This window comes from Zea mays, chromosome 1 (assembly GCF_902167145.1).
Source record: "Zea mays cultivar B73 chromosome 1, Zm-B73-REFERENCE-NAM-5.0, whole genome shotgun sequence".
Lineage (NCBI taxonomy): Eukaryota > Viridiplantae > Streptophyta > Magnoliopsida > Poales > Poaceae > Zea > Zea mays.
In genome coordinates, this window is record NC_050096.1 from 111,507,306 (window position 1) to 111,522,010 (window position 14,705).

General features: G+C 41.0%; 1 protein-coding gene across 1 annotated transcript; it reads right to left on the reverse strand.

The window, feature by feature from the left end:
• Positions 1-12,426: 12,426 nt before the first annotated feature.
• Positions 12,427-14,191, reverse strand: LOC109941364 (uncharacterized). Its single transcript, XM_020542117.1, has 5 exons — positions 14,098-14,191; positions 13,628-13,665; positions 13,378-13,521; positions 12,962-13,103; positions 12,427-12,611 (listed from the first exon to the last, which is right to left on the reverse strand). The coding sequence occupies exons 1-5, from the start codon at positions 14,189-14,191 to the stop codon at positions 12,427-12,429; spliced, it is 603 nt and encodes a 200-aa protein (XP_020397706.1).
• Between the last annotated feature and the right edge of the window lie 514 nt (positions 14,192-14,705).

Sequence of the window (14,705 nt, forward strand, 5' to 3'; positions counted from 1 at the left end):
GCCCAAGGGAAGCTTATTTGTCGAGTGTCAGTACAATAGACACTCAGCAAAGACTGAGCCTTTGTCGAGTGTCACCATGGCACTCGGTACAGTCTCCGTTGCCGTCACCTAGCACCGTGACGATGACTTTTCTTTGACGAGTGTCGAGTGCCCGGCAAAAAGTACTCGGCAAAGAAGTTGTTGTTGATGTACATTTCACCGAGACTTCTTTGCCGAGTGTCACACTCGGCAAAGCCTTCGCCGAGTGTATTCTAGGCATTGCCGAGTGCTTCAGACACTCGACAAAGAAGTTGTTTCCAGTACTAGTGAATGACGATATTAGATACGTAGTATATGCAAAAATTTGTTGTTCTCTTATTTTGTTTGGTGTAGGCCCATTTAAATGTGCCGAAGAGCTACAACTCAGTGCAAAACCAAACTTCGTGTTTTTTCTTTCTGTCAAGAGCTTTGATTACTTAGTGTTTTCATGATTTAATATTTAAGTGATAGTTGTTAGTTGTTACACTACAAGGGTACACACACAACTTCTGAAATGTAAAAGAAGTTAAAATGTTCCTCGCATGATCTGATCAATATTCATACATATGTCCCAAATGGGAAATAAAAGAACTTCCAACTGGAAATTTACGTGATTTTATGTTTGTTCTGTGTTGGTTTTTGTGAGATATGTGGTCTATATTATGTATGTGATCACTACACGACGGTTCATTTACAGCGACTTGGATTTGGTTGCTAAAATGTCTTCAGCAACTTACGGTTATTGGTCGCTAAAGACCTTTAACGACCTATAAAGATGGTCGCTGTAAGTGCCATCACTAAAAACTTTAGCGACCGACATCTTTTTATCGACCAACCATCAGTTGTTGTTATTGTATTTTTAGCGACTAACTGTGGGATGCTAAATTATACATTTAGCGACCAACTATGGTTTTTTATATTATACATTTAGCAACCAACATAAAGTTACCCCTAGTTACAGTCGTTATTAATAACAATATACAGTTAATTAGCATTCAACAAATGTTATATATACAAAAACACCATAAATCATAAAAAAATATACACAATCACATAGATATACACAATTAATTAGTATTTTACAATGAAAAATTCACATCACATGAACACAAAAGCACCACTGATAGCTCATTTACAAAAGCACTATAGCTACATCACAAGCACCACAACTACATCATTCACAAAATCCACACATGCTATTGGGTTTTGCACATATTTACAAACAATTTACAAAATCTATCACAAAGGAACTAATGCTTCAAGTGAAGCACAAAAGCCTTCACAAAAGCACTCTAGCTTCTTGTATCATCTTTTTTTAAGGCACATGCTTTCTTTATCCAGAACGCCATAGAAAAAACAATAATCAGTAATATACTGGTACTACATTGCAAATAAAATATAGTAATAATAAAAAGGGATTTTCTAGTCATTTTGTCGAGTGTTACGCTCGGCAAAGAGGTACTTTGTCGAGTGCTAGGACAATAGCACTCGACAAAGAAGGCACACTTCAGAACCAGCAAAGCTTCTTTGTTGAGCGTTGTGGTCTAGGAACTCGACAAAGAGGTTCTCTTTGCCGAGTGTCTCCCAACGTACTCGACAAAGGGACTGGCAAGGTGCCCACTGGAGCATCCTATGCCGAGAGCCCTTCCATCAGTCACTCGGCAAAGGGTGCTTCTTTGTCGAGTGTCCCTTAGAGCTCTCGGCAAAGTGCCTAGCAAAGGGGGCCTCTGGAGCCTTCTTTGCGGAGTGCCAGTATAGCAGGCACTCAAAGAAGGCTTCTTTACTGAGTGTCTTGCAAAGGCTTAGTTACCATTACTTAGCGCCGTGACGATGACTTTTCTTTGCCGAGTGCCTTAAACACTCGGCAAATAAGCTGTCTGGTAGTGCATGTCCCAAATGGGAAATAGAAGATACTTCTTCCAACTGGAAATTTACGTGATTTTATGTTTGTTCTGTGTATTGTTTTTGTTTGCTTTGAATAAGATCATCCAAATAGTTATATATAATTACCCTGATTTGATTCATTATTTTTAATTCTTTCCACTTAAGATATTGCTGGTCAAGCACCACCATGTAAATCGTGCCAATGTTTCGGTGGATTATATTGATCGAAGTAAGTTGCTCTACCAAAAATAAGATAAAAACTAAACTGGGATATAAAAAGCCCCATATTAGTTAGCTTGTTCATCAAAGTTAATTTGAAAGCACGCACTACAGTAAAATAGAACATTTCCGACGGCTAAAGCCGTCGGAGATAAGCACGAAGCCGTCGGAAATAAACTATTTTCGACGGCCGAAGGCTTATCTCCGATGGCAACCGTCCCTCGGCCATAAAAGGTCGGAAATAGCCTTATTTCCGATGGCCGCTGTCAGACATAGTTTATGTCTGACGGCCACTTGCGGCTGTCGGCGATAATATGCGGTAACTGTTTTAACGGCCGTTGGCGGGGCCCACAACGCTTATGTGCGACGGCCTAAGGAGACCTTCGGAGATAATAAACCCTTATGTCCGACGGCTTCCCGAGGCCATTGGACATAATGAAACCTTATGTCCAATGGCTTCCTTATGCCGTCGGACATAATGTATTTCAGCGCTTGCAAAAAAACTATTTTTTATAAATTCCTGACATTTATAGAAAAAATCACAGATTTCATATATATATATACATAGATTTCATATACAACCACATATTCACAATCACAATTACATTCACAAACATCAATTCACATTAGTATTCACATTCACAAACATATAGTCCCAAATAGTTGCAACAAGTCATCAACATATAGTTCCAAATTAAACACTGAAATAATTCGACACATAGTCTTTGACATGAACTGTGATATAGTTCCGAATCAAACACATTTGATGAATTGTCATTCATATCCGTCACCTGGATGGTTCGAGTTATAGCCACTTCCTCCGACTGAACTCTGGGTGTTGACCTAAGAATTCGATGCGTCGTCCTGACCAAACACATCTCTAGGTGCGGCAACTGAAGAGGGAGGTGTCTGAAATCCCTATAACACACACACATGAAATATTAACCACTAAGTTTTTCATTTTAATACGTAAGACATCTATGAACATGTCACACATGCATATGTGTACATACCATAGGTAATTGTGACGGAGGCGGAGGTGGAGGCGACAACATTGGCATCGGCAGTGCAAAGTACGGAGGCGGCATCCCATATGTCGGCATCGGGACGCTCGCTTGTTGTGCCAGTTGCTACAAATTATATACAAGCCATTGTTGAAAAAATAAGGTACACATCGTGTGTTTTTATTTAACACGTAAGACATCTATGAACATGTCACACATGCATATGTGTACATACCATAGGTAATTGTGCCGGAGGCGGAGGTGGAGGCGACAGCATTGGCATCGGCAGTGCAAAGTACGGAGGTGGCATCCCATATGTCGGCATCGGGACGCTCGCTTGTTGTGCCAGTTGCTACAAATTATATACAAGCCATTGTTGAGAAAATAAGGTACACATCGTGTGTTTTTATTTGTTACGAACAAAATGTTACTTCAACTTACCGATAGTAGAGCTTGATTATGGGCCTGGGGGTTTGAATAATATTCGTCCTTCTTCTTTTGGTACTCAGCTTGCTACCTCTGGTACTCCATTTGTTCCCTCAAAACTGATTGATGATACTCTGCCTGCTGACGCAACACTGCAGTCTCTATCTCTTGGGCAGATGATCGAGAACGGGACGATTACGAAGACGAGGATGTGGAGTGTTGTCCACGGCGTCTTAGCTCCCAAGAATCAATCGTAGAATCAAAAATACCCAACCTACAAGAGTGAACCATGCACTTAGCAGAGTAAATCATGGACTCAGTTCAATCGCAAGCATATGAGAATAAATTCGAAATCCAAATCAAATACTCTCATCGTCCATGGGCTTGTCCTCCTGCGTTAGCATATGCTGCCTAAGGGTCGATTAGCTGGCTCCTCCAATCGTAGTCCTGTCCATGGCGTTGAACCATCTCCTGCCCATACGAAGCCTAGAGGCAAACATACCAAATATAAGTGCATCACCAAGTTGATGCACAAACACATAATAGAGTACCAAAAACTCACTAGACGGTCGGTGGCTGTCTGAGTGCATAAAACATCAGGATTCTAAGGATTAGAACCCTTATGCCCTTGCATATACACCTCCACATCCGTGGGCGTACGAGCGGATTTGACTTCCTGTACATACAAGTTAGAATGACACATTTCTATGTAATTCGAAGTTACCACGTACTGTGACATACCATTTGCTTAGCCAAGCGCACATGTCCATCGCCACTGTAGTTGTGGAACGACTCAGTACCACGGTTTCCTCTGTTCCTTTCAGAAATGGCACTAAACTCAAGGGAAGCCCACCACCTTCACAAGGCCCGATAACCCTCTGATCGGGTGGCCATACACGGCATAGACACCTACATGAAACGTTTTTCAATCAAGCAAATAGATGGAATAACATGTAACCAAAACAAGAATCAACAAAAAATGATATGAGATGCAACAACTTGTTTACCTCAAGGTATTGCTCCTCTGTAAGGTAAATTGATGACCACTTCGCCTTGGTATTCGGCATCGGCCGATCATCAGCACTTACTCTGTACCATGCCTTTATAGCCTGAATTCGTGCATAGTACATCGCATCTGCAACGACATCGTTCGCGTTATACTCAAACACGTAACGAGTGTTCATATAATATGATCCATCTTCCAGCAACTTGTACCGTTTCTGCAAAAAGAATAGTGTTATCATACAAGCATCATGTCCCACATCATGTCCACCATCATCTTCATCATCATCTCTCGCATGGTCCTCTACCACCGCCCCAACTGCAACATCTTCTCTCGACTGTCGCTCGATTTCAGCATCCTATGAAACAAGTAACTTACATCATACAACGTTAAGTAACTCACATAATGTAATTTAACAACTAACTTACATCGTCTGGAGGCAAATGTTCTGCCAGCGCTCTGTGTCTGCTCATGGTAGAACCTATGCCCTAAAAAACTCAATCCTCACTCCTCGAGCTGCTCCTCAAGCTGCTCCTCGTCCCAAGCAAACTACGAGCAAAAGACCTCATTTTCTTTAACGACAAAAAAATAATGAAACAAAGTAAATATATATAATATACAATAAAATAATGATCCATACTCGTTAATCGTAATCGTAATCAAAACCAGGATCTAGTTACTTTCGTCGATTCAATGGACGCCAAGTAGCTTTATTCTTTATCGACACTCGTTTTCTTTTTGGAGGAACCTCTACATCATTTTGATCGCCTAATAAAGATTCTTCCAACATTTCAGTTTGTACATTAAATGTGCTAGTAAGTTCATCGTCTTGAAAGACCTCAGCAGCCCCCACTTCCTGCTTGGTTTGACTTTCAACATAACCAGCTTCTCCAGGAGCATATAGTCGTTCACGAGGATTAACTTTGTACACTACCCTCCAATCAACCAAACTCTTTTTCTTAGATGGATATGTCATATAATACACCTGCTCGCATTAATGGGCAAGGATTATAGTGTTGTGGCCTTGTAATCGATGGTTGTGTTTGACTTCCACCATGCCATATTGGTTTTCTCATGTTGTATTAGGAGAAAACCAATCACAATCGAAGAACACCACTTTGAGTTGTTTATCTCCAAAAAACTTGTACTCGAGTATATCATTAATGACTCCATAATAATTAGTCACCTTCCCTTCATCATCGACAGCTCTAGTTACAACTCCGGAATTTGTCATGGCTGCTAGAGGATGAGCATCTTCAAACCTTTTAGAACGGAAACGGAAACCATTGACATCATACCGACCATAACGTCTGGCAGTTACTGCTCCTAGGGACAATTGTCGAAGGTCCGGGTGTATATTGTCATTTATATCTACATAATCTCGAAACCAACACAAGAAATTACGTCCCCCATATTTTCCCTCTCGACGAATCTGGTCACGTTCACGGCCAGACATCCAATTTTGATAATCAAATTCACTGTTAGTACAAGGAAACAAACCTTTTAGTATAAGAAAAACAATGATAGCGATAATGACTAAAAATTAAGTTTACACCTACAAGAGAAACTGACTCATCTCTTCCATGTTGTTATACATGTAGAGTAAAGCAGGCCGCAGGCGGACGATGTCTCACTCTCACGTCTGCAGTTTAATTGTCTAAAGCTCCTCACTGTATTCCAATGATTAAATGAATATGAAGAACGAGACGTACTAAGGAATAAATAATAAAATAAATCAAATGATGGATTGATGATTCATGATTGAAGAACGAGAGTGCGATTGTGCGAGACATCAGACATGCAGATGGGATGGACTCGTGGTCTTGACGTCCGGTGGAGATGAGCAGACGGATGACCAAAGAGACGGACCGCAGATGGATTGGAACCAAATTTTTTCAGTAATTCAGAAACCAGCCCGTAGCCATAAGCCACAACGTACATGCTGGCTGCTTGACAAAGATGAGAAGACCGATTGTTGTTCTTGTTTGTCGTCTCGCACTCACAGCAGCCGACAGAAATTAGGTTAACAATAATAAGTCAATAAATTGTAGAGAGTATAGCACATACTAGGCTGCGTGTTTGGACAATTGGGCTGGTCAGCTAACAAAGTAAATACTATTTGGGCTAGTACTATACTTAAGTATACCTGAGGGGGGCCCAACATTTTGGGGGGCCTGGACGGCCGCCCGGCTCGACCACCCCTAGGTCCGGCCCAGCTCATGGCGTACATCGTCAAGCATCTCTTCCATCCTATCATAGTCCCCCTCTTCATGTGACTGAACTTCCGATACAGTACGAAGAGGTGGGTCCTCACCGTGGTGCACCCACACCTCATAGCCTGGCATATAACCGTTCTTACAAAGATCTATCCACATGGTCCTCCTATCAGGGAAATAAATATTCCGACACTTGCTACAAGGGCACCTAACATCGGTTCTAGTCTCTGACCGAGCAAAAACATGGTCGAGAAACGCGTCAGTCTTGAGAACCCACTCACTTGATAGAGCACATTTTTTTCTTCCAACCTTCATACATCCATCGACGATCCTCCTCCATACTAGATACGAGACGTTAACTTGATTAGTCAAGTAAATCACGTCCCTAATATAACAAACCACACTAATACAATATTATATAGAAAAATCATTTCACGAGACCCTAAATCATATAAAATAACCTTATTTCCGAGGGCATAATAATTGCCCTCGGAAATTAAAAGTTTAAATTATATAGACACCACTAAATAACATTGTCACGTGTGACAAATCATATAAAATGACCTTATTTCCAAAGTCATAATAATTACCCTATGAAATTAAAAGTTTAAATTATCTAAGCACCACTAAGTAAACTAAAACAAACTAAATTAATTACATAATCAAATTATGGCCATCGGGCATAACAAGCTAAACAATATTTACCTTACTAATTATTTAATAATCAAAAATGAAAACTACAAAACAATATTATCATATACAAAATAATACTAAAAATACTCACTTAGCGAGTGGGGAGTGCGGGACGGGGCTGCGACCGGCGACGACGGGGCGGCACCGGCGGTGGGCGGTGGGACAGGACGGCCGGGGCTGGGGCGGGGCGGCGTCGGCATGGACACGACGGGGCGGGGCGGCGTGGGGCCGACAGGGCTCGACGGGGCAGCCGGGGAAGGGGCTGGCCGCAGCGGGAGCGCGGAGGGGCGGTCGGAGTGCGGCGGCGGCGTTGGAGCAATGGAGTGAAATATACGCCATCGGAGATAAGCGTATCTCGTACAGCTTGTATGGACGCCGTCGGAGATAACGCAGCCCGCGGATGTTCAGGGTTTTCCTGTTGTGACCGTTTGGCATTGATAAAATAAAGAAAAAATGTCCTATTCATCAATAATGAACTAGTGCCGTGAATTCCGCCGTTGATAACTCATGAAATTAAAGAAAAAGTAACCCACCACCACACACATTGACGCATACAATGCATTTTTTCGCGAATTCTTTCGCCAACCTAAGAAGTAAGCCATGGTGGTAAGGCATCAAATCGAGAAATGACAGATGCTTTTCCCCCCAAATCTTTCTTCCTCCCATGTGCCTAAAGTGTATTGATTAGTCCAATAATCGTATCACAGAAGCGCAGAATCGCATCGCATATGGGGCCCTCTGAAGCGGAATCCCACTTGCCGACGAATAGTTTTTTTTTTCACAAATATATTATTATACGAGCACCAAAACGAGGAACAGGGAACATTCGAGCTATTGTATCAGAGAGGAAGGGACATGTCAATATGGTATGCAATTTGTCAGTGCTTGAGCACCCACACATACCAAAGAGGTTTAGTGCAGAAGAATAGAACAACTGTATCTTAAAATCATGTCCTTTTCTCCATGGAAAAAGATTATTTTATGTTCCTTATCTGAATAAAACATGAGCCGTTAGTTAAATGGCATCAGATTCCATATGACTTGACCTAGCAAGCAGGGCAATGATTGCTAATAGCAACCTATCATTAGGACGACCAAGTCTTCCCATTTGCCTTTGTGTTCGCTAGTTGCTCTGGCCAAACTATCGTCAAGTCCAAATTGAGGAGCCCATGCATGCATAAACCAACCTCCGCATTTAAGTACTTCATTTTGCGCCATAGCATATGACTAGGACGACTAATCATATGGGTATGCTGGAAGTACTCCTAAAATATGTTGCTTTCAGAAAGGGACTTTGGATAGAGTTGATCTGTTTGTTTCAACTGTTTCTTTAGAAAAAACACCCTGACATAAGGATGCAACATCACACACGCTCAATACCTAATTACCTAAAATATTTCATGACCTAGCAGCACTCGGTTGTCGGAGGCGTTGGAATTAAAATATTGTTGATGTGTACCTATCCTCCTTTGCCAAGTGTTGCAAACCTGATGATTGGATGAAGTAGGTACTAGCAACCACAAAAAAAATAAAGTGTTGTTTATTAACTTGATTATTATGCAGTTTGTTCATTGCGTAATGCGAGATAAAGTAAGTGAACATGACCGATGAAGATAATGTTCAAAGAGCCATCATCATGTAGTTAAATGTGAAAAAGCATGGGCTGACAAATCATGGCTTGACACTCCTATACAACAGTTGCGTTATCTTAATTTAGCTTGTTCCAATCAGCACAATAAACGTAGTCACTAATCAGAATGCTTGATCCCGGCTAATATGTGTTTGACACCCATATATGTTTCAGTATAGGGGTGAAAATAGGCCGGATACAAACATACATTAGGTCATCATATATCCTATCCTAATATATTCAATCGGATTTGGTCTTTGATACGGATACAGTGACCGAATATTTATTCGGGCGGATAAGAGACGGATATGGATATTATTTAGCCGGATATATGAGGATACTAAATACTTGTCGGGTAATGTATAAAATGTTTATTATTCACTGGAACCCAGTTCGCGCATAAGACAGTTACACCGCGAGAATTACATAGACCATAGATCAACACGAGAATATAGTAATAAGTTGAGATCATACAATAGTCCGTTCAAATGTAATGACAATATTTGAATCACACAATAGTCTAATACAATTCATGATAGTTTTTAAATGACATAAGATAGCCTAATACAACATATATAAGATAGTCCAACACATGTGATATATAATCTATTATTAAGCTATGGAGTATTAGAGATACATGTGATGTATATAGTCTGTTACATTGATATAAATTTGGACACACTACAAAACAACCACCCCTTTAGCAACGCATATATGCGTTGCAAAAAGTTCATATATGTATTGCTAAGGTCTATACCAACACATAATTATGTGTTGCCTATACTGTCGTTGCTAGGATCTATAACAACACTTATACATGCGTTGGTAAAACCAAGAGTTAAGCGTTGCCATGCTACAACGGATATCCGAGGACTATAGTAACGCTTCCATGTGTAGCAAGAAATGAACCAGATAATACATATTATTACTACAATAATTTAATTTGAATACAAATATAATCAATATAGCTGAAAATTTATATATTATACCAAACCCATACACAAATTATAAACAAATATATTTATTATTCAGAAATATATTCTTGAATTACAATAGTATCCACATACAACGTCATTTTTCTTGTTCTGTACAAAGATTGTAAAGGGAAACAATAGTATCAAAGCCATATTGAAATATACCACCTATCCATCCTCCATCTCTAGTGCAACGAACTCTTCACTGATTTGTGCTCATATGTTCTTAGTCAACAAATGAACTTGATTCACATTACTGCTTGGTGATAGGAAGACACCAATCCAAAGGATTCATCCAGCTTCTTTGTCAATCATGCCAGTTTCAAGATGCAGAGTTTCTATAAGATTGTCTGCGTTCTTTACTACCTTCAATTCATCCATACATTGCTGGTTGTAGTGCTACCTGAGTTATTATATGTATACATTCACATAGAGAAACAGTTAGATTAAGTATAAATCAAATGTCTACCTCAGTCACCAAGCTTATGGTAATAGATTAATTTTCAATAGCAAAATTACCTGCTGCTAAGCAGACCACACCAGCCCACTACAAAAGAAGAAATAGTGAAATCCTGCAGGAAGAAATAGTGAAATCGATAAACATCAATAAAAGCAACCAGCAATGTATCACAAGCAACAATGGCAGATTCAGGGGAGGGGCGTCGGGCGTGCGGCATCAGCAAAGACCTGGCCCATAGATCATAGGTTATTACTTCATTGAACCATGCAATCTCTTCACTTGTAAGGAAAAGACAAATCTTAAGACAGATATCGATCCTTAGTCATCTCAAAGCACCACTAATGACATTTACATCAACGACAATCTAAAGTAGTAAAAAGATCAACTTCAACAGTAGTCAAAGCTGCTATGAAATTTGGTTGTCCAAAATTTATTTTTCAAGGGCTAGTGACCACTACTGTTAGCTTTAAGGAATCGAACCCATCAACTGCATATTGTAATATGTAGAGAACATATTGTGTCATTGGTGCCAAACAAAGCTCCATGCACGACCATCTTGAGTAGGAAACAATAAGCAAAGTCATGAACAGATAAAGCTAAAGGGAACTGATAATAAATTTTAGTTTCATATTGTTGGGTTCCTCTTAGGAACGGGTTATGATCTTTGGTTTAGTACTGAGTACTAACCTGTCAGGGGATCGATCAGCTCCTCGAGAGGAGCCAGATCTACGCTTTCGATCAATTTGAACCCCTGCAGGAAGAAATAGTGAAATCGATAAACATATATAACTGACACCATCAATAAAAGCAAGAACGTTGAAACGATATGCTCACATACTTAAAATGTACTGCTAGGAGATGAAATAGTTATAGTGAATTGCCAACCAATTGCCTGTAAATGATGTCCTTGGTAAGTTTATAAAATCGAGGATGTTCTTTAATTGGAAGGAGACACAAAAATCAACAGGAATGAAGTAATTAACTAAAATAGAATGGTGGCATCGGAAGGACAAAGAGAATGGTGGCATTTTAGAGTTCGGACAAACCAAATAATGCAGTTGGCATCTACCACAAAAACTTCTGAATTGCAGTTGCTACTTTTCTTCCCATGCGGTGGTACTTTTATAATTGGCATGTAAAGGATCATGAATTTTTGGCTGGATCACTTAACTTCTGTTGTAAGTAGGGCTTTCATAAATGGAGTACCCTGGGGTGTAGCCTTTGGATCATCCCTATGCACGGGCACTGGCACTGCCATTGGAATGTTGTGGATCTAGTTTTTTTATATAGATAGAGCATTCTGTATACACTAAGATATGCTCACATGACGCTGAACGTGGACACTACTTCACAATAGACGAAATAATGATCAGAGGCACAAACAACAAAAACATATAAGAATTTTCTGCTTGAAATCTTGATGCTGCCTTGGTAAGACATTTAACCAAATAACATTTGATAACGCTCAAAGGATCGCATTGCTAACAGCTCAACAAACCTAGTACGGAAATTAGGAGATTTGAATCGTCGGGTAAGGGTTTATAGAGACGGTGCTGGCGTTCCATCTCCTTGTAGTCGGGTCGCCCGCCAAAAAAATCCCACGAAATCAAAATTTCAAGATCCTAAACCATAGTCGCGCAGACTCGGCTGATCGAGCGACTAATCGCCTCTAGTCATCGACTAGTCGGACGACCAAGGCGATTAGGTGCTCTTATTAGGTCAGATGTGCTAATCGAGCACCCTAAACCGACCAGCCCAACTAATCACGACTAATCGTGATTAGTCGGATGACTTGAAAATAGAGACTGGTGGCAACTTAGAAGGAAATAAGTGAAACTGTGAAAGGCATAAAACTCACCGTTTTACAACATTCCTCTCGGTCTCGTGGAAGATGCAACGCTAAGATTGCGTTAAATCCCCCAAGTTCCTTTCCTGGCTACGAAGCAATTTCTTTATGTTCCTCGTTTTAATCCCTAGCCTGAACATTGAACTTCTTGTTAACTTTGGTTTTCCTGATTGCAAATTATACTTCTCATGAACACTTGAAGCTCTCCTTTCCATGTATTTAGTGGACTTTATCTGAATTGTCACAGCACAAGTAAATGTCATTAGAAAGCTATATCAAAAATATGTTCAAACAGTTGGAACATACAAGAGAAGATTTGGTGTCACAATACGTCTCCAAATCTCCCACATAACAGACGTCATGTTTGATATACAGAAAAATGGCATTAGTAGTTACTCAAACATAGAGGAAGACATGCATTCAGTCAGATTGGATCTCTGTTGATTAAACAAGTATCACTCTTTCATTTACTCAACTTTAGAAGATGAAGACAAGTTTAGTTTCTCTGCACTTATTTTACTTGAAAAGTTAAAGTAAACTCAGTTTCTCTGCCTGCAATTTGAGCAATCCATAGCACTGAAAACTTACCACAATGTTGTGCAGATAATGACTTGGCCAAGTTCTGGAGTCCTGTTATCTCAATGATCTTGTCCTTCTCCTCAATGGAATTAGCAGAGTCCAAATGCCCTAGGTGGCTTGGATGAATGTGCACAAGAGCATTTGCAAAAGCCTGAATTAGTTACAGTGTAAGACGATGTCATTATCCACAGTTCTCTATTCAGATGTAAAATAATAAACATTAGTGTATTAGTAGCAATATAAAGTACAATCCTGGTTAGATCTTCAGGTTAAACGAAATACAGTAAGCCTCTGTTTCAAACTTCAATACTAATGGATCGTGTTCCTCGCACCATTTAACCGAATCGCTTAAGTGCCAACATGCTAATCGATAAGAACAGTAAAGGGGCAATACCTACAACAAAGTTAAAGCTGGATAAAAGTACCTTGGAGGCAATGGTGTAGAAGCCATTATCAAGACAATCTGTTGCAAAAGTTAGCCACTCCTGACAGGACACTTGCAAGTGAAGGTCGTTGCAGTATTTAGCATCTCTAAGCAACAGTGCCTCATATCTCATGGCAAGGCAGCTCTGTCAGTGCACATGAAGGGTAACAGTATTTGGTAAGACATTTAACCAAATAACATTTGATAACGCTCAAAGGATCGCATTGCTGACAGCTCAACAGACCTAGTACGGAAATAACAGACCTAGTACAGAAATTCTGGGTGGAACCTAAAATAGGGCTAGAAATATACCAGATGCAATTTTCAAACACAAAGGGGAGGAAGGATCTGACGAGAACGTGGCTATAGAGGGGAGCGATACTGTGGCAGACAAAGTAACGTGTGGGGGATCTACGAGAGGGAGGCGACGCCTCACCTTGACAAACTGCAGATGTGCCTCTTTTGTTTGCCAGCTCTAGGCACACCGAAGAAGCCTGAGGGCATGTCTATGGAGGTGGAGGGGATGGGGATTCCTAGCGAAGTAGAAGGGGAGGGGTGGGGATGACACTACGGCCAGCACCAGCGTGGTGGTTCACCCTCGGATTCGGCCGAGGCGGGCACAGTTGTTGCATCGTGGATGGGGAGGGGAGATTAGGGATCCTGACGAATCACGACTCAAGGAGTAAAGGCTTGCTATCTAGTAACTTTCAGGTCCAAGGACCCAGGGAGGAGAATGGCTCGTACCTGTTGAGAGCGTCAAGTCGGTCTATCGTCGTCGTCGTCGTAGCCCTTGCGGCCGACGCCCACTTCGCCATGGATAGCGCCGCCCCAGCAGCCAAGTCTGAGAGAGATATGTAGCCTTATCTCTGTTTATCGCTGGACGGCCTCTGGATGCGTCGCAATACTCACGAAGAGGCTGGTTGGTGTGCGGAAAGGTACAAACGAATCGCGTAGCCGTTCAAACGTGATCCTACGTCTGAAAAAAATAAAAAGTAACGTGGATACTATAGGTGTACATTTGGGTCGAGCCTGATGGGTCGGCCCGAAGCACGGAAAAAAAAGCACGGCCCAGGCACGGCATGGCCCGAAATAATTTAGTGTCGGGCCGGCACGGCCCGTTATATCAGGCCGGGTTTGGGCCGAGGTCACAGCCCATGGGCGGGCACGAGCATGGCCCGTTTAAGGCAGGCACGAAATAGCCCATATAGAGGCACGAAAAGGCCCATATATTTATTAAAACCACACTTCATTCCACACTTTTATATACTTGATAAAGAACACAAAGCTAGAGATAATGCTAGTTAGATGTTTTTTGTAGCTTTGAATTAG

Bases quoted from the DNA above. Each gene is read 5' to 3' on its own strand.
- LOC109941364 (XM_020542117.1), bottom strand. From the start codon at position 14,191: ATGGCGAAGTGGGCGTCGGCCGCAAGGGCTACGACGACGACGACGATA. The intron at 13,104-13,377 runs GTACTTTTATCC...TAACTAATTCAG, and splicing joins TCTACACCATTGCCTCCAAG to GCTTTTGCAAATGCTCTTGT. The intron at 12,612-12,961 runs GTAAGTTTTCAG...GTGCTGTGACAA, and splicing joins ATTATCTGCACAACATTGTG to TTCAGATAAAGTCCACTAAA.